General features: G+C 37.7%; 1 protein-coding gene across 1 annotated transcript in view; it reads right to left on the bottom strand.

The window, feature by feature from the left end:
* Positions 1-26,035, bottom strand: part of Gmps (guanine monophosphate synthase) — a 49,477-nt gene that overhangs the window by 799 nt on the left and 22,643 nt on the right. The window contains exons 6-15 of the mRNA XM_051198670.1: positions 24,723-24,916; positions 24,272-24,437; positions 23,070-23,221; positions 22,301-22,474; positions 20,098-20,203; positions 17,475-17,590; positions 10,375-10,500; positions 3,298-3,413; positions 1,585-1,715; positions 427-599 (exon numbers count right to left, since the gene is read on the bottom strand). Of these exons, the coding sequence (XP_051054627.1) occupies positions 427-599; positions 1,585-1,715; positions 3,298-3,413; positions 10,375-10,500; positions 17,475-17,590; positions 20,098-20,203; positions 22,301-22,474; positions 23,070-23,221; positions 24,272-24,437; positions 24,723-24,916 (1,454 nt within the window). The remainder of the gene's footprint in view (positions 1-426; positions 600-1,584; positions 1,716-3,297; positions 3,414-10,374; positions 10,501-17,474; positions 17,591-20,097; positions 20,204-22,300; positions 22,475-23,069; positions 23,222-24,271; positions 24,438-24,722; positions 24,917-26,035) is intronic.

The following is a 26,035-nucleotide window of genomic DNA, read 5'->3' as shown; positions in this document are numbered from 1 at the left end:
GAAAAAACAGGAGAATCAGTTCAATATCATCCTCATCTAGAGGTTCAAGAACAGCCTAAGATACATAAGACTCCATCTTTAAATTAAAAAATATAATTGTTAATACCATCAAATCTCATTCTTATTTCTTAAAAAGCCCAACTCCTAGGACTATGTCCTTTAAGAAAACTATTTATAGCAGTTAAAGTCAGTGGGACTCGTTTACTTTCTTTGTAATAATCAGAATGAGCAGACATCAGGAAGTGTATTAGATTTTAAAGTCCCTTTCAGCTATACTATTAAGTGGAGGCAGAAAGGAAAAATGAGAGAATCAATTTTATAAAGAATCAAGCCAAAAAACATAAACTTTGTCACAGCCTATCTGTGACACTGTACTATGTAGTATGAGACACTGACAGGTATATTAGAAAAAGTATCATAAATTACCTCTACAGGAATCTCATTGCCAGGTGTTGCAGGTATACCAGTCATGAAGTCACTAGTAATAAAGGTTCGAATAACCACAGATCTCTGGCATGAAGGCTGCTTCTGAAGTGGATCTCGATCGAAATGTAATGGGGTCAAAATCACTGGCATCTGGCTGATTTTCCCAGCATACCCTAGAGAAAGGAACACATAGTGTTTATCATCACCACACTATGGGAAAATATTCTAAACTAGCTCAAGAAACCCCTACAAAGCATCTCCAGCATCTCTCCATCTTTCTCCTCCTACTACATGCAAACATTAAGACACTCATCACACATGAATTCAAATGCTCTTAAGCACTGAAAGTGAATGCAACAGGATTTTATGTAGATGTGATAGTTCAAATCTGTACTCTCAGCATGTGGGAGGCTGAGACAGAGACAGAGACTTCCAATGTGAGAGCTACCCAAACTGTATACTGAGAGCTCATCACAAAAGAAAATAAGGCAATATTGCAGCTATGAGAGACAAACACGAAGGGAGAATAAATTTTTGTTATCTAGGTAGTCCCACATTCTATACTGTAAACACCAGCCCACTTTTCCTAGAGGAAATATAAAGATAGGTTCCTATAAACCTCCAGTCAAATTTTAGTCTATGCAAAACCAAGCTAAAGTATATTTCTGTTTAAAGACACCTAATTTAAGATTTATTTTAGATCCATCAACATGGAACTCACAACCAATGGAACTATGACACCTGCCTTGACTTAATTTAACACACTGATCTTCAGATGAGGTACACCACACCTTTCTTGTGTTTAGGGGTCCAGCTATCACTTCAATAGAAAAATCATCAACAAAATCCCCTGAAAATGTTAAAAGTACAACAGCATGTAGGCAGCAACAACAACATTTGTCTGCAAGCTGAAACAAGAAGAGCACTGCTGTGGTCCACCTCAGCAGCTGGAAATAAATATATGGTGAGACACATTTGTTTTCTACTCTGGGTGTCTGTCTGTAAATGACCGCAAAGATAAATTAATTATATTTGAAAGGCAACATTATGGAACCTACCATAAGAAAAAGCAAAAGCTATATCCTACTACTAGAAATTAAGGTCAAACATCTGAAAATGTTGTTATAGTGTACAGTGATGACACAATGAGCCACTTACCAGACTCCCTGAGAATGTTATGGGCCTCAAAATCAGCTTGGCGCAAAGTACTGAGCACCCCCGTTGTCAAGAAAGTGGGAGTAACGTCTGTAGGAGGTTCTTTAACTGGTGGGCCAAAGATATAGACAACTCTAGATGAAAAAACATCAGAGAAAACATTCTAATGTGAGAAATTGTGGTTGGGACTTTGGTTCACCTCAGTACAGTTCTGGGTTGCTTGTTCCCATGAATTTGGAAGTCTGGCTTTCCCAACTCTCTCCTTATCTTTTAATACACCAATCACACACACACACACACACACACACACACACACAAACAAGTACATTTCAAGTTTTTGTAGCAAACTAAAGACAAAAGAAGTCTAAGCAATTCATGTTGGTTAAGCAAGTAATATTCATGAGAAAACTGGAAAGAAAAAAACTATAAAACAGGACTTAATCAGCACTTCTGAAACTAAACTGAGTTTTTTTTAGTAAGAAGTGTTAAATATCCTCTATTTGATATTACATACAAACCACACTACACTAAACTGCCTTTCTGTATGTAAGAGTAAGAACTTTGAATTCAGGGGATTCTAATTAAATTGGCATAGTCAAGAATAATACAGACAGATGCTACCTCACCTTTAACCATTGCCTGTGACAGGCTAATCATCACAGACAGACACACAGGTTCTGAGACAGTGAGACTTCCCAAGGATTAGTAAGCACATTGACATAACCATGACAGAAACTTGAATATTACCCAATCTAAGATAACATCCTCTATCTTTGTGATGAGGTGAGTATCAGAAGTCCAGACTCCTCTTACAAAAAGAATAATAGTATTTATGGAAGTAAGATTGCTACTTTGAGAGATCACATTCACTTTACTGTAAGCCAATTTTACTTAAATCTGTCAAATGAAAATTGTCCTGTAAGCTTTTTATGATCTGAACTCTAGTATGCAAACTACATTATGGTAAACATTAAAAGAAATGTGATATTTATTTTGTAATAAACAGTGGCTCTTATTCATTAGTAGCCCTTTTTACAATAAACTCCATAATTCCAGCAGCCACTACTGCTGTTCCAAGGTTGTACTGATGGGATTCTCAAAGTCCTATGGTCTGTCATGGCTTCCTAAACAAACAGATCATGGAGAATAAATCTAACCGAATTATTCTCTCTCTTTTTCACAGTACAGCATTGCACAATTCCAAACAAAGATTTTCCTGCCTTTCTCAACATTACCCAATTTAAATTTGCTTTCCAATAGCCAACACCACAAACATCACTGGTCCAAAGCCACATACCTAGTTCTCTAGCCCAAGTATACACCAATTGCTGCTGTCTTTGTTAGGGTTTCCAATACTATGATAAAACATCATAACTAATGGCAACTTGGGGAGGGAAGGGATTATTTCATACACTTCCAGGTAACAGTTCATCACCAAAGGCAGGCAGGGCAGGAACTCAAACAGAGATGAAGCCAAAACATAGAATATTAAATATTCCCCTAACCATAACCAAAGCACAAGAAAAAGGCAAGTTAACCAACATGCATAATTACTACAAAGAGCTGACACTACAGAATCATTCTCCCTCATCTGTTATCTCTTACATACATGTACATCAAGCCTTTTAGTCTTTCTTTAACCAAAGACCTTAAAATGCACATCCTCCATTATACCATCCACACACACCCAACTCCTCTGACACATGCAGAAGATACCTGTTAATGTTATGACACATTCGGGGTATAAGTTTGGCAAGGAAAATAAGAGATTCCCAGTCAGGTTCATCTTTACTGGAAATTCCACACACATAACTGTAGGAACGACAGTCACCCTGAAAAATAGAAATATCAATTTTTAACAGTTAAAAGATGGGTTAGAAACTATTTTCTACAGTGACACTATTAGTAGTAATTTGTCTTGCTTTTTAAAACATATATATAAAATATATTCTAGATATCTGTCTAGTGATACAAGTAAGTCCCAAATTAAAACACCCTTTATTAAAAATTACCTTGCTGGGTGGTGGTGGTTCATACCGTTAATGACAGAGAGGTGGAGGGAGATGGACCTATGTGAGCAAGTGCCAGGGCAGGCTCTAAAACTACACAGAGAAGCCCTGTCTCAGCGGCAAACAACAACAACAAAAATTCAATCTGGATCAAGTTAGGAACAATTATTGGATATTTCAAGAACTTATATGAAACGTGTCAGAGGTCTACTTGGATGTCATTCCAAATGGCTGCCCAACTATGGCAAACCAGTACATTTAGCTTAGTACATAAGTCTTTTGTTTAAAAGTAAATTTAAAATACTTAGCTATTGGAAGCAACTGAACTATTCAATTGAACTGATTAAGAAAGTGACCTCCACACAATGAATGCTATTCAGCCATTAAAAAAAAAATTTTCCTTTGTAACAAACAGTAAGAGTAAAACTGAATATCTTTATATTATATGAAGATGGGCACCAAAAGATTAAGTACCACATGATCACACTCATAGAATCTTAAATGTTTCTCTTACAGAAACTGAGAGTACAATAGTGGTGCAAGAAGGGAGCTTCAAGAAGGTTAAGGAAGGGTTGATCAAGGATATAAACTCACAAAGTTAAAGTTGAATAACCCGAATACATAGAAATAGTAAAATGTTTCAAGAGCAGATTTGAAATACAATATGCATGTGTATCAAAACATGGCAGTAGCTGGGCATGGTGGCAAGAAGGCAGTAATCCTCCACAGCACAGATCTGTACTTGAGAGAGAATTCCAGAACATCGTATGACGTACAATGAAGAACCTAAGAGAGGGTGGAAGACCCTGCCTAGACCAATTCCAAAGTATAGCGGCGTACCACACCTGCTTAAGAACAGGAGACATAGTCCACATGCTTTAGTGCTTCACCTCCCATGTGCAACTACTCTTCTCCAAACTGAAACCAAGACTGATAATCCAATACTTCATCTTCCTAAAATGACTTTTGTTGGGGCTGGGGGGGAAACCTCCAGGGGCCACAGAGTTATAGGGCATCTTGAATAGAGTGACAGAATCTGTTCGGGTTCTCTGGAATATTTTTTATCTTTATTTTTTTATTTGTCCACGGTGCTTCCATTTTTTCTTTTTACTTTTAGTAGACATTTTTAATACCCTTTTTTCAAGGAATTATTTATTTGTTCCTTTTAAAGACTTGTTTTTAACTGGACTCGATCTTTGAAGTAGAAGCTCTTCAGCGAGGACAGGCTACATTACATCTCTTGCAATCTGTTCCTGGTGTTTTTCTTTGGCTTCATTCTCTTAGCCAAAAGTTTAGCATATTTTGCAGGTTCCTTATTTTTCTTAGTGCATTGTTTCTTCCGAGAAGTGCATTAGCACTTGTGTTGCAGGACACATGCAGTGATATGACAATACATTTTGGGTACTTTGGTCCTGGGCTTCTTACCTTGTTTGTTTAAGGGCCTTCTGACAACATATTGTTGGACATCAACTTCTTTGCAGAGATAAAGAGCTTTTGGATCTTGCTAGTTCTTTTGAACCCTAACTGCCAAGGCACAATAGTATGTCAGTCCAGGAATATACTTCTCTCTCTTTTTTTAACACAATAACCAAGATGAGAACACTCAGATTAGCATCCACAATGCATCTGCAAACAGACTTGCATTTCCCCTCTTCGGTTCACCTTGGTCTATAACAAGAATGCATCTTACTCAACAACTAGCACACTTTGCTGTGAGTCAAGATAACATGCTTCATGAAAAGACCTCATTTGCCATTCCCACCACTGACTCAGACCACGTAATCCTTCCACTCTTCTCTAGAGCATCAGCAGCTGCTTCTGTGGTCATGCGCCTCTCATCGACTATATGACGCTTTCACTCATTGTCCACTTCAGCCAATGGAAGGGAAGGATATATTCAGCTTCATCTTGACATAGCCAACTGCCTAGGAAGTTCCACTAAAAAAGCTGTATCTTCTATTTTTGTCCCTGTGTTTTATAGTAGTTTTTCCAATTTTGTTTCACTGGGGTTCAGGCTTGTTATTTCTTTGCTTTTATGAACCCCCCACACCTCAACAAGGTTTCTCTATATAGCTTTGGCTGTCCTATAGACAAGGCTGGCCTCAAACTCCAGAGATTCAGATTAAAGGAGAGGACCACCACCACCCAGTCTTTTGTTTTTGTTTGCTTGGGGTTTTTGTTGTTGTTGTTTGTTTTTTAGTTTCCCTCTTAGTTATATAAAATTGATCATGCATCTTTCCCCTCACTATTAGGAAATCTATTCTTGGTTTTTCTTTGCTGATTTTAAAAATACTCTTCTGTGCTTTTCCGCTTCACAACATTCTTCTCTATTTCTTATTTCTCTCTTTTATTTAACCTTACTTCTTTTGGTTTTCTCCTTTCCTTGCCTCTTTTTATCTCATTCACTATTTTTCCTTTACCCTAAATGATTTTAATTCCATGGCATACTATACAATAGTTTTACCATTTTTTCCCAGTTTTATCATCACTGAAGATATATTAATGGGCTTCACTCAAGTATAAATGTACTTTTATATATTGTACCATTTAATACAGATAATCAATAAGTAGTTTTTTCGTTCTCTAGGTGGTACTTAGAATAGACTCAAGAGTAGGCTGTTCAATTAAGTGTGCTGGCATTTGTTTATAATCCCAGCATTTGCAAGTAGAGATAGGAAATGGCTGTATTTCAACTACAGCCTCCATTACATAGTCTCTAAGGCCAGCCTGGACTTTATGAGTTCCTTAGTCAAAAAAAACAAAAAACAAAAAACACAAAGACAAAACAAACTAGGCTGGCTATTCAAGGCAAGCTGATGGAATTCCATCTAGGACCCGGAGAGGGGGAAAAGTACTCAATGTAGAGAAAAAAAAAGAGCAGGAAAAGGGATGAAAAACTCAGCAATCATGTAGAAATATTCAATGAGGAACCAAATTGAAAACAAATTAGAAATGATGATCCAATACTGAAAAGATCCTAAAGACTATCACAATACTATCAGATCTGATCGACACTTTTGCAGAGTAACAGGATACAAAACCAACACATAAAAACCAGTAACTAAAAATAAACTTGTTGACAAGGAAATCAGGGATAGGGAGTAGGCCATAGGAATGACAATGATGACCCATTCACAGTAACTTCAAAAGAGCATAAATACCTAGGAACCAAACTAACCAAGAACATAAAGGATATCTATAATAAAAATTAAGGACCAAGGAACCAAACTAACTAAGAACATAAAGGATATCTATGATAAAAATTAAGAGAGAATAAAAAAAGAAACAGACAACAAAAGGTGGAAAGACCATCCATGTGCACACAGATGAAAATTTATCAGGTGAAAGTGGCTACATGTACAGAGAAGAACTTTATTAATAGGACCCAACATATGAGCAATAATCCCCATTAACTGACAAATGGGACTGTATTAAATTTAAAAGCTTCTATACAATATAGGAAACAAGTGGTATGAATAAACTGTTTATAGAATGGGGTAGAATATCTTATATATAAAAAGCAAACCACAAATCAGTCACTCAATAAATGGGTTACTGAACTCAATTTTCAGAGAATTATAATCACTGATCAGTTAAATCCAACTTTTAAAACTACATTAACAGCCCAGAGTAGTGTGTATGTCTTTAGTCCCATCACTTGGGAGGCAGAAGCAGGTGATCCACACGAGTTTGAGGCCAGCCTGATCTACAAGTGAATTCCAGGACTATACAGAGAAACCCTGTCTCAACAATATCACAGAAATATTCACACAACCATGTTTATGCTATACAATGCACAGGCAAGTACAGAAGTAACCTATATGATGAAAGGATAAAGAATAGGGGGCAAGCTGATGGTTAAGAGCACTGACCCCTCTTCCAGTCATCCTGAGTTCAATTCTTAGCAATCATATGTAATGAGATCTGCTGCCCTCTTCTGTCCTGCAGGCATACATGCAGACAGAACACTACATACATATTAAATAGATCTTTTTAAAAAAGGAATATTTGATATTTACTCATAATGAAATTTTATTCTACTGTAATGAAGAATGAGCAATGACATTTTCAGGAAAGTATATAAAAGTGAAGATCTTCACATTAAGTGTAATAAACCAAATGCAGACAAATGTGGCATGTTTTCTCTTACATCAAGAATCTCAACTCTCTTGAAAGAATGTGATTTGAAAGGGGGGAAGAGGTATGTATTTACAATACCATCTTAGCTTTACTGCTAGAGGCACACACAAAAAAAATCTCAATAGCATACAAGTTTTTTTTTTAATGTATTTATGTTTTTTACAAAGTCAGTTAACTTTGGCACTTATAAAAAATAAATTGGACCCATGCCAGAATAATCATGACATATGACTTTTATCTGGGCCTACATGGATTATTTGAACAATAAAATTGAGTACCTAACAACTAAAGCAACTTAACTTTGTTAAGAACTGTAGAATACCCTGAGTAAATTTTATTTCTTATTTTAGAGACGGAACATTGAAACAATCTTACTTTGTAGCCCAGGTCAACCTCAAATTCCTCACAATCCTCCTGCCTGAGCTTCTGAAGTGCTGGGACCTCAGGCATGAGCCATCATGCCCAGTAAGTTTCATTTCAAAAAAGAAATAAGGACTGGAGAGACGACTCAGTGGTTAAAGAGCACTGGCTGCTATAGCAGAGGACCCAGGTCCAGTTCCCACACCCACACACAGCTAACCACCACCTGGAACTCCAGTTCCAGGGGATCCAACTCCCTCTACTGGCCTTTGAGGATACTGAATTCATGTTGTGTAGACATACATGCAGACAAAACACCCATACATATTAAATACATTTTTAAAAAAGAAATCAGTCATCAAACAAATGCATCAAATGAGTATTATATTAACAACTAAAAACTTTGAAAAAAAACATAAAGGGAACTATTTCAACACAATTCCTTATCTTGCAGGAGTTGCAAATATGTAAGTTTCTTGAGTAGACTCAGGAGTTCAAATTTTTACTACTATTGGTAACTATGTTGGGACTGAACCTGATGTGTCACATAAGAACTGAAGAAAGTTTAAAGAAAAACCTACCTACACTTTTACTTTTACATTGCAGATATCTGCCTGTAAATATCAAAGTAAACCTCAAAACAAACAAGTATGATAAATGAAACAATGCATAAACCACTGAAAGAAAATCAGTCAACCAATTCTAATACTTAATAGTCATTTAAAAACATTAAGCTGCAAGTGCAACTTTTTAAAAGGAAAGAAAACTAGACAAGTACAACTTTAACGTGCTAGCTTTGTTTGCATTTATCTGCAAGTGAACATATGCTAAAGCACACTTGGTTTTCCTCTTTGACCATTTTGGTTGCAGGGACATTAGGCTTGGCAGCATATGCCTTTACTACCTGAGCCACCTTGCTGGACTGTCATTTTAATATGAAAACTATACATGGATTTCAATAAAGGATTTAAAACTCAGACCAATGCATCTAAGATAGAGTTCCAGCATTAGAAAAAAATAGTAATATAATCTGTTTCTATAAATCATTCCACTACAAAAGCACTGTGACAAAACTGTATCCAATGCTGTGATTCCTGCTGATGTGGACAAACCTTGCACACAACAGAAAACTATAAGGGAAGTACCAGTCTGAGCTACGTCTATTTTTCTAGTTTACACTGAACACCAAAGTAACAGCAAAGAAGCTTCTTTAGCTTCTTATGACCAGAAACTCCCTGAAGGATCCTGATGTCACACTTAATATGGTTTGCATGAACAGCATTACAAAACCCAGCTATTATCTCACGTATTTTACAATTAGAAAGTCAGAATAGAAACTTAAAATCTAGGAAGAGATGACACAAAGAGGAGATAACATTGGCCTAGATAACCTTCTATCACAACCTTAGAGCATTCAGGCATATCAACCTTTTGACACTGCAGCCCAATAGTTGTCATCAACACAGTAAACATTTGAATTACAGACAATTAAATTACAACAGAGGCAGGTGAGATGGTTCAGCAGGTAAAGTGGCTAGCCATGCAAGCCTAACAACTTCAGCTCAATCCCTGGAATTCATGTGCTATGAAAAAATAAATAAATATGGTGGTATTCATGTGTAATCAACCCACTCTTACAGGAGATGGGAAAGAATCACTCATTCAGTCTGCTATCCTGAAGTATGAAATGTGGCAACAAAGGACCCAATCCACAACATGGAAGGAGAGAACTGAGGGCCAAAATTGATCTACACACACACATACTGTGGTATATGAATGTAACACAGTCATATGACTGTGTACACACACTCAAAAATTAAAAATGACTTAAAAACCATAGTAAAAATCCCCAGAGTTTAAAGTAAACTTATGTTTTTGTGTTGTGTTTTAGTCAATCCTCAGTCTATGCTTAGAGACCACAAGCTAAACATGTACTTACACATCTGTTTCTCAAGCCACAGTGTATCTCCTAAGTGTACACATAAATAAGGACCTAACCTCTTGGTTCTGCTTCTAAAAGAAAAATAAACCAGCCACCAATGAAGTAAATGGTTCTCTGTATGTTTTACTTTTGGCTAGGAGAAAAACAACAACAACAAAATGTACAAAATCTTTGCCAAGTGTTCAGTTCTTTAGAGCTCACTCACTTTATAACCATCTTTAAAATTTTTTATCTTTTTACACTTGGAATATAATTTTACATTTAATCTCCAAAGAAATTCCAAATTCCAACTGTGTGAAAACAAGCAGCAGAAGTTCCATCCCAGTGAGTGAACTAACTCACCTGCACACCCACAGTTTTAATTGGCAGCAAGAAAGCGTTCAGTGAATGGAGACTCGTAATCTGCATGAGCTTCTCCTGGTCCTCTTCTGTTGTGCAGGCTTTGACTCTTTGTAACAGGGTATGAGGCTGAGAAAAGAAACAGACATTTTTTTTTTCACGTTGCAAGAAATAAGGCCTCTATAATCTTATGTACTTGTACCAATATTTTCATGAGCAGATCATGTAGTGTGTTCTTTGTGCTACATACTACACCAGAAATAGGATAAAAAATAGAAATTAAATTTACATATATTGAGATTTTTAGTTTTCTATCACCTATTTTTTATCTCTGTGCTCTTTTTCTCCCAGCTATTTATTTCTCCTTTATTAGTTTGAAGTTAGATCCTTGATTTCAACTCATACAGTTCCCTTTAAGTATTAATATGGACTCTGAAAAAGAATCAACCTTTCCATCCTTTTGTCAATACAAACATTTTTAATGCTTTATATTTTCTTAGTTTTTAAACAGTAATAAATAAGCCGGGATGAGGGGTGGGGCGCTCCTTTAACCCCAGAACTCAGGAGGCAGAGGAAGGTGGATCTCTGTGACTTCGAGGCCAGCTTGGTCTACAAAGCTACACAGAGAAACCCTGTCTTGAAAAACAAAAAACAAACAAAAAAAGTAATAAATACATTATTGTAGTTAACTATTTTATGAAGTCCAAGTTTGTGACCATATTACTCATAACTTTATTTGCTTATCAATACCTCTAGTACATTGAGTATCTTCTCTGTCAATGCTCTTCCTACAGCCAGTTCCTTGGGGGTATTTCTTAAGCAATTGACAAATCCCAGACTAACAATGTCAGAAATTCTAGTGCTGGGCAAGCATATACTTCAAAAGCTCTCTTACAGCCAGATGTAGCACACACCTGGAGTCCTAGCGCTCAGGAAAAGGAAGGAGAGGACCATGACTATATCTCATAAGATAATTAATATTTATATTTAGACTTTCTTGTCCTCTTTGCTACGAGAAAGACTAAATACTAGATGAAGGAGTAAATGCAGATAATGCACATGAATAATGAAAGAAGATATAAAGTTAACTGTTGGTCTCTAGTCCCCATAGAGAGCACCCTTGGAGCTCTGATACACCCCCAACCATCCCCACCGCCAGCCTACCCCCCCATACCCTGTGCCATACCCTACCCACGGTCCTGCAACTCTGGTTGAGCACTGGGACAGAGGGTGGAGCCAACAGTCCACCCTACTTCAGAGACTTCTCTGAGCAACCCTGAACAAAGGAGACCTGACTATCCACGTGGGACCACCTGTAATTTCCACCTGCTTGGTCTCTGACCCCACCTCCAGTCCTCTGCTGGAGTCCTGGTCCCCTCCCAGAGATCCGCCTATTGCTGCAGGACCACTGTGAGTACCTGCTCGCAACTTCTACTGGATCCTCATCCTTGACCCCATCCCTGGATCCCTGTCTGCAGAGAAACCTCCTAGAGAGCTTGGACCACACAGAGCTACAGATATTGAATCTCAGACCCAAATAGGCCCACCGGGGAAGTACCATAGAGATAGGGGGAGACCCCACCAACACCTACTGGAAGAAGCTATGGGAAGAAGGCAATACAAAAGAACACCAAACAACAGAAAGACAAGCATGACACCACCAGAATCTAGGGAATCTACACCAACTAGAATGGAACACAACAACAAAGCAGAGGAAGCAGAAGGGAACGACTTGAAAATTACCATCATAAAAATGATAGAGGCCAGGAAGCAGAAGGGAACGACTTAAAAATTACCATCATAAAAATGATAGAGGCCCTCAAAGAAGATGTGAGAAAATCACTTAAAGAAATGGTGGAAAAAACAAACAACAATGTGGAATAAATGAACAAATTCCTTAAGAAAAGTACAGAAAGCCAAGAACAATTAAGCAGGTGAAGGAAACAGTTCAAGACTTGAAAACTGAAATAGAGAAAATAAAGGCAACACAAACGGAAGGAATGCTGGAAATTGAAAAGCTGGGCCAATGACGGACACAAGCATAACCAACAGAATTCAAGAGATGAAAGAGAGAATCTCAGGCGAAGAAGATAAACTAGAAGAAATAATCCATCGACCAAAGAGAGTCATAAATCCAATAAATCCTTAACACAAAACATCCAGGAAATGTGGGACACCATGAAAAGGCCAAACCTAAGAATAATATGCATAGAGGAAGGTGAGGAAGCCCAGCTCAAAGGTGCCGAAAACATATTCAACGAAATCATCGAGGAAAACTTTCCAAATCTGAAGAAGGACATGCCCATGAAAGTACAAGAAGCATACCGAACGCCAAATAGGCTGAACCAAAGAAAAAAGACCCCTCGACATATAATAATCAAAACACCTAGCATACAAAATAAAGAAAGACTATTAAGAGCAGCGAAGGAAAAAGGACAGGTAACATATAAAGGCAGACCTATCAAAATTACACCTGACTTCTCCAAGGAAACCCTCAAAGCCAGAAGGTCCTGGATAGATGTTCAACAAGTATTAAGAGAACACAGATGCCAGCCTAGGCTACTATATCCAGCAAAACTCTCAATCACTATAGATGGAGAGAACAAGATATTTAATGACAAAACCAGATTTTCCCAATACGTATCTACAAATCCAGCCCTACAGAAAGTATTGGAAGGAAAACTCCAACCCAAGGAAGTTAACTACGCCCACAAAAATGTAGGCAACAGATAATCCAACTACACCAGAAACCAAGGGTGAAACAGAACTAATATATTCACAATACCACTGCCAACAACAAACCAAAATCAAACAAGCATCAACAATCAATGGTCCTTACTCACCCTCAACATTAATGGTCTTAACTCACCTATAAAAAGACACAGGCTAACAGAATAGATACGAAGACAGAATCCATCCTTCTGCTGCATACAAGAAACACATCTAAGCTTCAAAGACAGACATTACCTCAGGGTAAAGGGTTGGGAAAAGATTTTCCAATCAAATGGAAATAAGAAGCAAGCAGGCATAGCTATCCTAATATCTAACAAGTTAGACTTCAAACCAAAATTAGTCAAAAGAGATGAAGACGGTCATTTCATATTCATCGCAGGACAAATCCATCAACACAAAGTCTCAGTTCTGAACATCTATGCCCCTAATACAAAGTCACCCACATTCGTAAAAGAAACACTACTAAAACTCAAAGCTCATATAAAACCTCACACACTTATAGTGGGAGACTTCAATACACCACTCTCAACACTAGACAGGACCACAAATCAGAAACTAAACAAAGAAACAAAAGAATTAACAGAAGTTATGTCTCAACTGGGGTTAACAGACATCTATATAGGACATTCCACCCAAACACAAAAGAATATACCTTCTTCTCTGCTCCACATGGAACCTTCTCTAAAATCGACCACATACTAGGTGACATAACAAACCTCAACAGATACAAGAGAATAGGAATAGTACCCTGTATCTTATCGGACCACCATGCTTTAAAATTGGAATTCAACAACAACACAAATAGCAGAAAACCTGCAAACTCATGGAAACTGAACAATGTGCAATTGCACCACTCCTGGGTCAAAGAAGAAATAAAGAAAGAAATTAAGGACTTTCTAATATTCAACGAGAATGAGGATACAACATACCCTAACTTATGGGGCACCTTGAAAGCAGTGCTACATGGGAAGTTCATTGCACTAAGTGCCCATATGAAGAAAATAGAGGATAGTCACATAAGAGAATTAACAGCGCAACTGGAAGCCTTAGAACAGAGAGAAGCAAATTCACCCCATAGGAGTAGATGCCAGAAAGTAATCAACTTGAGGGCTGAAATCAACAAAATAGAAACCAGGAAAACAATACAAAAAAGAATACAATGGGGGAAGGACAGCATCTTCAACAAATGGTGCGGGCACAATTGGACGATGGTGTGTAGAAGACTGCAGATAGACCCATGTCTTTCACCATGCACAAAACTCAAGCCCATATGGATCAAAGACCTCAACATAAATCCAGCCACATTGAACCTCTTAGAAAAGAAATTAGGAGGTACCCTTGAACAAATTGCTATAGGCGACCGCTTCCTGAACAGAACTCCAGGGGCACAGACACTGAGAGAAACAATTAATAAATGGGACCTCTTCAAACTTACAAGCTTCTGTAAGGCAAAGGACACAGTGGACAAGACCAAACGGCAACCCACAGACTGGGAAAAGATTTTCACCAATCCTATATCCGACAAAGGGCTGATATCCAAAATATACAAAGAACTCAAGAAACTAGTCAACAAAACACCAAATAACCCTATTAAAAAATGGGGTACAGAACTGAAGAAAGAATTCTCAATAGAGGAAATCAAAAAGGCTGAAAGACACTTAAGAAAATGCTCCACATCCTTAGCTATCAGGGAAATGCAAATCAAAACAACTGTGAGATACCATCTTACCCCTGCCAGAATGGCTAAAATTAGAAACACCAGTGATGACTCATGCTGGAGAGGATGTGGAGAAAGGGGAACACTCCTCCACTGCTGGTGGGAGTGCAAACTCATACAGCCATTCTGGAGATCAGTATGGCAGTTCCTCAGGAAAATGGGAATTAGTTTACCACAGGACCCGGCAATCCCCCTCTTAGGCATATACCCAAAGGATTCACATCCATGCAACAAAGACATCTGTTCAACTATGTTCATAGCAGCACTATTTGTAATAGCAAGAACCTGGAAGCAACCTAGATGCCCCTCAATTGAAGAATGGTTAATGAAGATGTGGCATATCTACACAATGGAATACTACACTGCAGAAAAAAATGGTATCTTGAAATTCGCAGGCAAGTGGATGGCACTTGAAGAAACCATCCTGAATGAGGTAACCCAGTCACAAAAAGAGGAACACCGTATGTGCTCACTCATATATGGATTTTAGACCTAGATCAAAGGATCACCAGCCTATAATTCACACCACCAGAGGAACCAGGATACAAGGTGTATTCTAAGAGATTCATATAAAGTCCCTCACAGAACTGGGAAGGGACAAGTCCCCCAGAGCTCAGGGGAAGTGGGGCGGGGGGGGGGGGCAGCGAATGGAGAGAGAAGTAGGAGAAAACGAGGGGGAGGAAAGGAAAACATGTGCGACCAGGAAGATTGAGCCTGGTTAGGAATAGAAGACAGGAAAAGAGGGAGAGAGAGACAGAGACAGAACATAAAAGAGGGAGCCAATATTGGTTTGAAGATAAAACTGAACACAAAGAAAGGTCGAGAGAACTACAAGACTGCTCCCAACTAACAATTTGAGCTTCCGTGGTAAGGCTATCATAAATGCCCTTCCCGGAGAGTGAGATCAATAACTAACTTCTCCATGGAGCCCTCAACTAATGCCTGTTGAAAACAGGATCAAACACCCATACATAAACACTGAGTCGAACTAGAACCCAGATGCAGATGGAGAGGACAAGACCAGGCGGCAGAAACACATAGAGACAGCTTACCTGAACAAGAAGGAGCTAATGGGCCACCAGACTGATAGCTGGGAAGCCAGCATGGGACTGACTCAGCCCCCCCGAATATGTTTCTCAGCCAGAAGGACTGAGCAGTCTAAGAGACCTCAGACAGTGGAGCCAGGATGTATCCCTGGTGCACAAATGTGCGAACACATTTCCCATGGAGGGATAACTGCCTTAATCTAGAGACAGGAGAGAAGCCCTAGTCCCTACTTCACATGACCTGTCAGATCTACATGACCCCAACTGGATGGCATTCCCCTACATATGAATTGGGGTGGGGGATGGGAGGGGAGGGTGGTTAGAGTGCATGTGAGAAGGCAGAGAGGGTAAACGGGAGGGAAGGAGGAAGGGAGGGAGACGGAACTGGGATTGACATGTAAAACAATAAATTAAATATAAAAAATGCTCTGACTCAAAAATTTAAGTTCAAAGACAAGTTACTGGGGAAAAGGATTTCTATTTTTGTTTCCACAGAAAATGAAAAGATGTGGATTCCTTCCAGACTAATGTGGTTTGATCATGCCAGACCGCCTGAAACAGAGTACAAGCTGATCCTACATTCAAAACAGCTGGACAAAGCAGCCTTACAGACTACAGCCAGGATTTCTGAATCTTCTTCGAAATCCCCCATGATAGCTCCCCTTACCAGCAGGAAGTAGTTTGGAAAGAACAACGCCCAAATTCCCAAATATTGTGTATAAATGTTTGTTTTCATTTAATTGGACTTTGTAATATAAAATAAATAAAAAAAAAGAAAATAAAATATTTTAAAAAAAATAAAGTTAACTGTTTTTCTAGATGTTCTGGACTTCATTTTGGGTGTTAGATAAGTGGCTAAAGCCACAACCTTAAAACAGATATTATAATTACACAGTTCACTCACTGAGGTATACAGACATTGGGTCTGATTACTTTCAGTGGATGATGTTCATTATTCCAAGTTTTTGTAATACAGATTTTAAAAGAAAAAAGGAATAAAAAGAGCAACAAAAAACAAAATCTCATCTCGTTCAAATTACTTCAAAACATTAGGAAAAAAACAGTGCCTTTAATTGCTCAAGTCAAGGTGTGCTGATAGTAAATGCTCTTATCTATACATGACTTTATTGCTCTAGTTCTTTAAGACAGCTTGGTGTGCACCATGGCCATCCCTCTAAACAATGAGTACCCTGGTTTTTTGTTGTTGTTTTCATTCTTCTCTCATGCAATACACCCCAACTTAAGTTTCACCTCCCTCCATTTCTCCCAGTCCTCCCACTACCCTCCCCTTGCCCACATCAACTCCTCCACCATTTCCCTTTAGAAAAGAACAGGCCTCCTCCCAGGTATATCATCTGTACAGAGCATAACAGGTTACAAACTGTCCTATCAGGGCTGGTCAAGGAGAAGGAAAAGGGTCCCAAAGAGCAATACAATATTTTGGTTAGACAGACAGATCCCACTAGTAGTCTCTGTGTCATACTTTCTACAGTTACTACAAGTATTGTTCTGAATTTTCAAACAAATAACTTCATTTTAAAACAAGAATATTAACAGCCATCTACTTTGTTCTTTGTATTGACCAGATATATCAAATAATTTATTACCTTCTTAACACTTGCAGAAAAATCAGCTACTATTTTCAAAATATTGTTGGTTTCAGGAAAGTCTTTACAAATATAAGGTTCTTCAGCACATATTACTCTGATTGCCAGACCAGGACCTACAAAATAATAACAATTTTGAACATAAAATTCATAATGAAATTTGAATTGAAAACTGAAAGTAACTCTAACACATAAAACCCTCTAAATGAACACAAGGTATTTAATTTTAATTGACTCCTAGCACTAAATTTCAAGGCTGAGAATGTTCTTTGGTAGAGCCAATGTTTAGCATGTACAAGGACCTAGGATTCAATCTCAAATGAAATCAAACAAATAAACACAGGCATTTCATTTTAAGTGTTGGTGTTAATTTCCCATCCCAATTGTCTAACTTATATAGTCTCACAAAAATTTTCCTCAGCAAGTATTTTAATTAACACAATATACGCCAATTTACTGAAAATCTCTTTATTAAGGGAATTTTCCATCATACATAAATTTAAAAAGAAATAATGAGCAACCTTGATTCATATGTTGTTTAAAATTTAGAAAACAAAAACATAAAACTGAAAATATTGCCTAATGCCAAGATATAATTCTAGTTACCAAATACAAAAGTCATTCATGGATGGATGGATGGATGGATGGATGGATGGCGGGGTGCAGAGACTGCTCAGCAGTTGAGAGCACTGTTGCTCTTTAGAGGACAGGGTTTCAGTTCCCAGCACCACAAATTCAGAGGCTAACTTATTCTGACTTCAGACACTTGGCACACCCATGGTGCACGTACATGTAGTCAAACCACACAAAAACAAAATAAATTTTACAAAAAACAGAAAGTATAAATAATAAAAAAAAAAACTTGAGATGCCTATAATCAAAATGAAAGCTATTAGTCTGCAGTCTCATTTCTAGTTTTAGAATAAACATCAAGATTAGTTTTTAAAGTAGCTGAAATGTTTTTGCCTAGCTAAAATGATGACCAAAGGCACAGGGCCAACTTCCACCTACCATCTTCTGTTGGTATATACTTAGGGACTGAAGATATTGAATTACTAGATTTTTACAACAATGGCTAATTATTTCTAAAACGGTTTATGAAGGCAGTTAGAGGTAAAACTCTAAAATAGTGCTTTCTGACTAACTTTTTAGAAAACTGCCTCACCCAGAAGTTTTCTCATCCATGAAACACAATAAAGTAAGGTTTTTCTGTGTGTGAGAGGATCAAGTAAAAGAGTACTTTAAGAATATCACTGAGCACTATGTGTTACAGTACTTCCAAACTACGAGGCTATTTTTTTTTTTCAGGGTCTCACTACATAGCCCTGGGTGGCCTACAACTTGGTATGTAAACCAGGTTATCCTCAACTCATAGAAATCTGCCTGCCTCTGCCTCCCAAGTGCAGGGACTGAAGAAATATGCCATCACGCTAGGGTACTACTATGTTTTTAATTAATTAGACCATTCTTCCACCACCTATTATAGAGAGCTAAACAGGTTTCTGTCTTAAACCATCTCAAAATAAAACAGATCAAGTGTCACAATGCTACCTTTAAATATCACTATTTTTTGCTACCTTTAAATATCACTATTTTTTCTGATACAATAAATAACAATTTAACACTTTCTTGATGTCCGTGAATTAGTAACATAGAACAAGCATAGTGCAAAGAGTGCTTCAATATGAAGGAAGAAGTTCTTGCATTCAAACAAGATGCTACATAAGAAAACTTAAGAGAGAGGATCTGGCAGTGGCTACATGAGAGGCTAAGGTAGGAGGAACACCTGAACCCAGGGTATCCAAGGCAACCTGGGAGAGGTGGGGGTGACAGGAACCTACCGTAAAGAGAACAAATTCTTTTTTAACGACCCTATCCTTAAAAGGAGGGAGAGGAAGAACACAAATTTTAATTCTCTCTTCTTTCCATGAAATAAATGATACATACACTATATATTGATGGGAGAGGTCATTCTGTTTCTCATACTGGTTAATGAATAAAGCACTGTTGGCCAATAGGAAAGGAAGACAGGAGGGACTAAGAGACAAGGAGGAAAGAGGAAGTAGGAAGGAGAGTCAAGATAGTCTGGAGAGAACAGAACCGCCATTCCTCCGATCTCGGTAAGACCACGTGGAAATACACAGAAATGGGTTAATAATTAGGATAGAGCTAGCTGATAAGAAACTAGTAACAGGCCAACAGGATTATATCAAATACAGAGTTTCTGTGTGTTAATTGGGGCTGGCGTGGCGGCGGGACAAGACCAGGTGGCGGGAAGAAAAACAGTACTCTTTACAATATATCATTTATGGTATAAAAACACTAGATCTACAACTAAGAATTATACAGAAATGTTATCAAAATATGTCTATGCTCTATCTCCTCATCTGGCAGCAATGTCATCTGCCAGACTCCCAGGAATCACACAGTATCTAAATACAAGACAGAAGAAAATGAGTCATATAATGATACAAACCCAGTAGACACTTCAAAGGATTTATTCCCTGTCATCCTTTCCCTTTTGTCATGTCACATAGTCCAGAAAAAGACAATTGACTCAGAATGGTCTGAACTGAATCCACCACAAGGTGTACAGACAAATAAAACCCAAGGGTGTTTTTACCTGGAAAAGGATGCCTGGAAACCAATTCTTCTGGCAGGTCAAGCTCTCTGCCTAAAATTCTCACTTCATCTTTATGAAAATCTTTCAGAGGTTCTATTACTTTTCCCTACAAGGAGAAAACAGGACCAATTAAAAATTGAACTTTTTCATTTAAAATATTTTCTCCAATGAGACTTAGAAGGTATAAGGTGAATATTTTTAGTGGCATTTATATTCTTTGTAAACAGATTTTAAAGTAAAAGCCTTGAAAGTTTTATAAACAAAAACCAATTCAGGGGTGAGAGAGATGGCTCACCAATGTACAGACATACATATAGACAGAATACCCAAACACATATAGAAAATCTCAAAAACACAGTATTTGGGAAACAACCCCCCACCCCCAAGCTCTCATCTATTTCTTATATAACACAAAACAATTGGAAAAATTAATGCTAGTGATTCATTTTCCCAAATGAGCTGGATACCTTTATTCCTAGCACTTGGAAGGCAAAAGAAGGCAAATCTCTGAGTTCTAGGCCAGCCTGATCTATAAAGAGAAACCCTGTCTAAAAGAAAAAATATAAAAACAAGGAAAAAAAGTTTTCTAAACAGTACCAAAAAAATGATGGATGGATATATACATATTGACAGATATATATATATATATATATATTGATCTGTCAAGGTATTTTGCCTGCATGTATGTACATGTACTAATTGCATGACCATCAAATCCCCTGGGACTGGAATTACAGAGGATTGTGAACTACCATGTGCATATTGGGAATTGAATTCCAGTCCTCTGGAAGCAGCCAAGTGCTCTTAATTGCTGAGCCATTTTCTCCAGCCCCAGGAAAAAATAATTCTAACTCATATCAAATTAAAACACAGTATATGAGCAAAGAGAAGACACTTGTATGATAGCACTGTATCAAGTATATAAGGTAGTCAAATAGAAATTTACTGTGAAGGGTGGTTGGTTATCAGGCTGTAGGGGAGGAACAAAGGGAAGGCATTTGATAGGAAGTGTGAATTCTGCAAGCAGAGCAGGTTACAGAATCTACCCAGAATCTCTACAAAGAGTCCACTAGTCTGCTCTAGATGATGGGATTTATTTTATGTTTTCTATAACATTTTTTTTAAAAAACCAGGTAAGTCTTGACAAGATATGAAAAAAGAAAACTTTTAAATCATTCCAGTGGGAATGTATAAACTCAGAATTTTGGACAACAGTCTACCAGGAAATCAAAATGTTGAAGTCATTACATATAATTTAAGAATTACTTTGTTTTTGAAACAAAGTAATCCTGGATTTTAACTTAGTATGTAGCTAAAGATGACCATGCAACTTTAGATCCTCCATCTAGACTTCCTGAGTGATGGGTTTACAGGGATGCAGCACTACACTATGCTATTCTAGCAATTCTATACCTAGGTATCCACCAGAAGAAAATGAATGTCTAGAAGAATTTGCAACTAGTATTTATACCATCATTTCTAACAGCCTAAATGGGAAATAAATGTCCACCAACTGAAAAATGTGAACACATATACATAACTGTTTGGCTGTAAAAAGGGAGGTTAGATTACATTATAAATGAACCTTGAAAATATATAAGTTAAGATACTAGCTTGACATGGTTGACCATGTCTATAACCATAGCATTCAGCAGGTAGAGGTTGGAGGGTCACCAAAGTCAGCCTTAGCTATATAATCAGTGAGACGCAGGAGATACATGAGACTATCTTTAAAAAAACAAAGCAAAAAGCCAATCATAAAAGACCACATGGTGTCTAAAACAAGGAAAACTACAGAAGCAGAAATTGGTGGTTTGCAAAGCATAGTGGCCTTTAATCCCAGCATGTGGAAGGCAGAGGCAGGCAGATCTCTAAATCTGAGGCCCACCTGACCTGCAATAGCAAGTCCCAGGTCAACCAGGGCTATATTCAAACACCACTTCTCCAAAATTAAATTAAAACAAAACTGGTGGACAGTTGTTGTCTAGAGTTGACAAGAGAAGATTGGGTAGAGTACAGTTAGAAAGAAAAATGACTGCTAATGAGCAGATGCACTGGGCTCCTTGTGAGAATAAGCATGTTCTGCAATTAGTGGTGATAGCTAGTTACCTTTGCAAGTACTGGGAAGGAGAAAGAAAGGACAGAGGAAAAGAGAAATGTTCCCTGTATACACATTATGGAAAAATTTCTCACAAGCCTTTACCTCTTCCCTCAGCTTTCTGATAAGCTCTGTGTCATTATGGTGGGTTTTGATGAGTTCAGCTTTGCCACTGGCCACAAGGGATGCACTTTCGATTAGATCAGGTCGTAAAGTGCCTTGGGCAAGAAAAACCTCCTCTGGCTTCAAACTCATTTCTCCAATTACTTCATTGGCAATCTGTTATCAATGAAAGCAGAACAGAACAGTCTTCTAAGAAATAATTTTTTCAACAAAGTTAATGAAATTTGAATCTTTGCAGTACCAACCAGAAAATTGGATCCATCAAACTAGGAAAACTAAATTTCTGAAAATACACATTGTGTGTGACTGAAAAATATGTGAATATTCCCTTCAGCACTCTCTGAAATATGGCCACTGGTAAACCCAGGAGAAGTGCAGGGCCAGCAAATAGCTAAAATGTCATCATAGTAACAAGCATGCTTTTTAAACCAAAATAGTTTCTGTCAGTAGGAAACAGACACACACACACACACACAAACACACTTTATGTGTATCTTAGCTAATTCTGTTGATATCATAAAAACACACTAAAATTCACATAAAACAATGAACATTGCACACATTAAAAGAAAGGTTCCTTAGCTAAGCATGGTGGTGCCTGCCTTTAATCCCAGCATTCGGGAGGCAGAGACAGGTGGATCTCTGTAAGTTTGAAGACAGCCTGGTCTATAAAGCAAGTTCCAGAACAGACAGAAATACACAGAGAAATCCTGTCTTGAAAACCAAAAGAGAAAGAAAGACAGGAAGGTACCTTAACAAAAGTATCACCGATGATTTTTCTTTTTTCCTCAGGACTTGTAGTCATATTTAATGTTTTGCTAATTCTTTTTCGTGGGGTCCTGTCTTCATCTGAGATTGGTAGAGTGGTTGTTCCATTGTAGAAAGAATGAGCAGCATTTATCACTGGGAGAGATGGGAGAAGTATTTCTTTACATCATAAACATATGAAGGCACAGAAAGAAAACCATGATAGACCCTTTGATATCCCTTATTTTGCCCCTGTGTTCAATAAATAACTAGCAATAAATCAGCAGTAAGAGTTCAGATCTGGACATACATTAAGAGAATCCTGTAACATTTAGATGAGGCTCAACACTGTCAATGGTCCTGGTTGCTTTGTCTGTTTAATGTTCCACTAGAACAAATGAACACCTTAGCAATATATATAGCCCCAAGACAGTTAAAAGCAGTGGCTCCTTCACAGAAACCAAACTTTTTCAAAGGCTGATAACCATACATTTAGAATGACCTGAATATCCCTTTATTTATTATTACACAAGAGCAAGAGATCATGCTAGTTCAATGGCAAAGTGTTTGCCTAAACAAGACCCTGAATTTAATTCCCAGTACTGTCAAATGGGAAGCAGTTGAGGAGTAAAAGCTATGACCCCTATTTAGTAATAGAACATAACTACTGATAGGCTTCCGTAAGTAGCCAGCTATTTTAATTAGGGTCCACCAAAGACCTGTAAGTCCTCTTAACCTAGTCAAGTTACCCTCAAGCTCCTTCCTGTCAACATATCAAATGCTTGTCCTGCCTCAGTCTCTTAAGTAGCTAGTATTACAGATACACACAATAAGCATGTCTGGCTACCTATAGACTTTTCTCTGTTTGAGCTTGTGTGCAAAACAACCTATATTTATAGAGGAGCTCAGATACTTACAAAAATAATACTATGAAATCAGGGAGAGAAGGGAGATTTTGAGAGGATAGGGAAGACAAACGAAAGAGGATAGAATGGTAGATGCAAAATGGTACAATAGTCAGTAAAATCTAAGTCTTATATTGAACACTTCTTGATACTACACTTAATCTTTATCAAAAGGCCAAGAAGTGACTGGGCCCTTTTTGAAACAGAGAACATTATACATGTGAAGGAAAAGGTATTTTATAGGTTTATAGGGAAAAGTAGGCTTGAAGAGATAATTCATGGTGTGGTATATAAGTAATACCTTTGACCTGAATTCCGAGCTTTTTGAGGGCCTCTTCAACAGACTGGCTTTCTCGTTTTCTCATAAATCCATTATCAATGTGTACAGCAATAACCTGATCTTGGTTCAAAGCACGATTCAGCAAAGCTGTACAAACAGTTGAATCTACACCACCACTAAGTAAAACCTGTAAATAAAATGAAGGGAAAAAAATCAAACAGGGTAAACAAACAAGAAATAAACACTGTCACCTTATATAAGTATTTAAAAGTGCTCCATAAAGATATGTAGAGTATTATTTTAAAGCTATGCATCATAAATGATGTAACACACTATATATGTATATGTATATATACACACACACACACACACACATATATATATCTTGTCAGTTGTCAAGGTTAAGCAACACAGCACTGGGTTCCAGTATTTCTGGCTTAAGTTTTAGAGCCCCAGGTGATGAACTGCTTACCAATACTTTTGATGTGCCTACTTTCTCTTTGATCTCTCGAATGCATTCAAGTTCTCGGTTCTGCACAGTAAAGGTCCCACTGCATCCAGCTACCTCAAACAGGAAATTCTTCAGTATTACTTTCCCATTTTCTGTAAGGCCAACTTCAGGGTGGAACTGTACACCATACAGCTTTTTAGATTCATTGGCTATACCTTCATGGAGAAAACAGCCACAAAACAATTTTATGTTGAAGAAACGACAACTAAGAGTCACAATTCCTCAGAATCTTTCTCCTATGTTAAAAGTACATGCCTTACTTCAACTTTTAATTACAGAGAAATATGTTGTCACAATCTTTATAAAGTATACAGCAAAAAAAAAATTAGCTGAAGGACAGGATTGAGATTATTTCACTAGATTCTCACTTCTCTACCATTACTTTGGTTTTCAACTCAGTCTTGGCTTCCACATATACTCGACAACCCCCAATTCCCAACATAAAACAAACAAACAAACAAACAAACTAAAAACCACACATCAAACTTTTCAGTATTTTCTATTATTTCCTTTTTGAGATTCATTAACTACAAATACAGATTGAACAACCCTATTCAGAAATGTTTGGGTCCAGAAGTGTTTAAGATGTCTAAGATTGAAACATTCCATTTTACAGGAAGTACCTTAAGCAGGAAGGTAAACAACTTCAACAGCTTCAGAAGTCCCTGAAATTTTGACCAGACTGACTAGACCAGCCATAATAAGCAATAAAATCAGTCCCTCCAAAATGGGAGAAGCTGAGCTGCAAAGAAGGCTGAGACCCGGCCAGCTGCCTGGAAGAAGCAGAAAACAACCCAGCTGCCTGGACAGATGTTTAGACAGTTTAGGAACCTAGAACAGACACTCTCCAACCTGCTGAGATGCCAACAAGTGTGCAGTGTGCTCCAGGTTCCCAGATTTATGAGGTGTCACCCATGCTGGGGTAGACTTTGGTGATGCAGCTGTTTAAGTCATTTCTGTTCCTGTAAGTAACCTCACTCATATTAATGTAGTAATAATCCAGTGAAACTTATGAGTTCACTAAACTGGACTTTGGTGTTATTTATACTTTGGTGTATCATGGATTCCCTATCTGTGGTAAGTAGAAATGCATGGTGTGTCTTATCAGAAAAAGTTTGTCACACACAAATAGTTTGGCATTAATTTTTGTATGAGACCCAAGTATAAACATAAAAGTCACTGATATGCATCATAGACAAATGGTCTAAAATAACACAGTATTTTAAGTGTACTTGCATTTTGACTGTAACTTGGATTTGGGGGCACTCAAAAAA

The sequence above is a fragment of the Phodopus roborovskii genome, unplaced genomic scaffold (genome assembly GCF_943737965.1).
Source record: "Phodopus roborovskii unplaced genomic scaffold, PHOROB, whole genome shotgun sequence".
Taxonomy (NCBI): Eukaryota; Metazoa; Chordata; class Mammalia; order Rodentia; family Cricetidae; genus Phodopus; species Phodopus roborovskii.
Note: the sequence above shows the minus strand (reverse complement) of the source record. Positions and strands in the feature narration are given on the sequence as shown.